Raw genomic sequence first — 2,820 nt, 5'->3', positions numbered from 1 at the left:
TTTTTTTTTTGAATATTACTGTATAGAGCTTTTTAAATCTATTTCTATTTTTTATGAATAAGGCCATAAGTATATACCGTTTTTATAAATAAATCTTATAGCAAGATGCTATATATTTATTTATACAGTTTTTGGTTGGCGAAATATGTATTATTTTTAACTTAATAAAAAAGCGTATTTAACCACATTAAAAACACTGCCGCCATCATGCTTTTCAGTTTGGCAGGCACGTCCGCTGTTTGGCTGGGCGAAGGATTCCATACTTGTAAGTATATACGATGCTTTAGACGAAGTTTTTATATAACAAAAGAGACATTCTCCACATACTGCGAAAATATTTGGTATTTTCTCAAAAGCACTGAGCAAGTATGTAGTGTAACGTTGGAAATTCGTTTAAATATTTATAAAAAAAATTTTGAGTTAAAGCGGGCCCGGACGATAATAGAAGTTTATATTATTAAGTGAAAATAAGCTAACTAATAAAAGAATACCTATAGAGTAATAAGTGTTTATAGTTAAAATTTTTTAAACCAGATAAAAGTTGGCCGTTATAAGTGGACAAAAAGTTGGCTTTTATAGTAGACGGCTACGAAATTCCCCACAGGGTATATGTACATGTATATACATATCGAGCTGTAACCGCCAAAATAACGTAATTATTTTTTTTTTTTTAATTTTCGTTTTAATGCAGAAATGCAGGGAAATGTTTAGCTATTTGTACAACGATTTAGGGGTGTGGTAGAGGGGGAGGAGTGTGGGGTGTGGGCCCCACAAGTCCCCCCCTAACCGAAAGAGGATTGACGCCACTTTATGAAAAGTCTCCCCTCCCCCCAACCCCTCCCACAGACCTCTGGGGAGCTGTTTGAAAATAGGGGAATTTTAGATTTTTTGCAAGGAAAAAACAAAGTTAAACTTGCGTCCGAAGGAGGGCTGAACACCTTTTGCAGAGAACACCTTTCTGCGTAGGCGGCCTTCGGCCGCGCTTAGCGATTATAACCCTTACTACGTAGAATTCTCCTTTCTGTGACATTGTGATGTAACCTTGGGAAAAGATGAGGTAACTAGAATTCCGTTTCTGTGTGGTAAACCTGGGGCTGCCGCCCCAGTGATGTCTATTTTGGTTACTGGGTGTTTTATAAAAATATTTTGTATATAAAAATGTATATACAAATTTATAACAAAAATTTGGAACAAATACCATATCTCCAACCGACATTATTGTTAAATTAGTGCACAGATTTAGTAAATTAAATTTTTGTAATAAAGCGTGAACTGTTGTCTACAAGTGTGTGTAAAAGTTTTTTGATTCGTTTAACGCGTTTGGGCACAGCAACCCAAAATCGTTGTACAAATTCATAAACAGTACCCGAAATGCATCTAGATGCTCTAGGAATGGTTCTGCATCAAAAAGAAAAATTTGAAAAAAATGTCGTTTGCGTTACTTTGGCGGTTAGGGCTTGATATTTAAAAAATTACTCATATACAGTCTTATTTATACTCTAGTTCAATGCGGAAATGTCAGCTGAAAACCCGAAAATAGTCTAATCGGAAATTCCATCGTTCCAAACCGATTCAGTTGAATCTGGTTCAAGGACATCGTGCAATCCCTTTCATTTGACTCTCATCTTTTGTAACCCAATGAACAGTGCGGATCTTATATTTTTTAGACAGGTTAGGTTTAGGCAACCATATTAAAATTCTAAGTAGGAAAGTTCACTCTCCTGTCGATAGATACAGGTAAAGATGAGAATAATAAAACACCTTTAGACTTAGCTACTAAAGGAGATATGATAGAGCTTTTAAAGAAAGCGCAGCTGGATCAAGGATTGTTAATTAATGCACGAGATGGCAATCTCAACAAAGTAAAAGGTCTTATTATTATAGAGAAAATCTCGTCAAAATCCGTTCAGTAGTTTTCGAGATTACCGCGTACAAAAAATCTCGACATTCTTTTATACTATATATAGATGACGAATTCCGTAATTGAAACCTCAACCCAAAATACGCCCCCACTCTCTCCCCCTACAGATCCTACTTTTTTTCTTGTCGATTTTCACTAAATTTTTCCCATTGAAGCAAAAATTTTAATGAGATATTACCGTGATATGTTCATGCTCATGCCACAAATGCCACAATATCCACCACCACATTGCTGCTCCCACAACTTCGGCACCCACTGTAGTAATTTTCGACTGTTTGGCTGGAACAACTCGGTATGAAACTCTATTTAAAAGATTATTACATAACACAAAATTTGAAGAGAATAACTAACCCACTCACACATGACTCTTTCTAATTCCTTCTCTATGAATTAGTTTAAGATACCGCCATCCGTTTTGCGTACAAAGAAAATGGCGGAGAGGAACTATTGCAGGAATCATCATCATGGAACCCAATAGTAATAACCCAGAAAATAACTTAATTTAGCATCGAATTAAAAATGCACACGATGCATCAATGTTTTCAAATAGATCTGGAGAAACATCGATGGAAATATCGATTCATCGATGTTTTTAAATGAACTACTTACATCGATGGCGCATATTCATAGTCATATTTAGGGCCTGTGCCAATCGGTAATGGGCTGTTTTTGCTTATGCGTAAAAGCACATTTAGTGCATTTAGCTCTAAATGCTACTCTAAATGTCCATTTATCCATACAAAATTCGTCACCTAAATGCAACTAAATGCAGCTCCATTTTTGCATTAAGAATCTAAATGCTAAAAGCAACCCTGTGATCTTCCAAAATTTCCACGATTCGAACATGGTTTAATGAGAAAAACTGGCAACATTGCTTTTTCGAGTATACAGTCGCTAGC

The 2,820-nt window shown here is 35.7% G+C and overlaps 1 protein-coding gene across 2 annotated transcripts in view; it reads right to left on the bottom strand.

The window, feature by feature from the left end:
• The window catches only part of LOC118735043, a 16,030-nt gene extending 13,517 nt beyond the window's left edge, over nt 1–2,513 (bottom strand). The window contains exons 1-2 of one of the 2 annotated variants that reach the window (XM_036464635.1): nt 2,281–2,513; nt 2,100–2,223 (exon numbers count right to left, since the gene is read on the bottom strand). In XM_036464635.1, the coding sequence (XP_036320528.1) occupies nt 2,100–2,223; nt 2,281–2,387 (231 nt within the window). In that variant the 5' untranslated portion in view covers nt 2,388–2,513. Of the gene's footprint in view, nt 1–2,099; nt 2,224–2,280 lie in introns of those variants that run through there. The other variant, XR_004992501.1, reaches the window with a different exon arrangement.
• Between the last annotated feature and the right edge of the window lie 307 nt (nt 2,514–2,820).

Source organism: Rhagoletis pomonella, unplaced genomic scaffold, assembly GCF_013731165.1.
Source record: "Rhagoletis pomonella isolate Grant_MI unplaced genomic scaffold, Rhpom_1.0 Rhpom_scaffold_00003, whole genome shotgun sequence".
Lineage (NCBI taxonomy): Eukaryota > Metazoa > Arthropoda > Insecta > Diptera > Tephritidae > Rhagoletis > Rhagoletis pomonella.
Note: the sequence above shows the minus strand (reverse complement) of the source record. Positions and strands in the feature narration are given on the sequence as shown.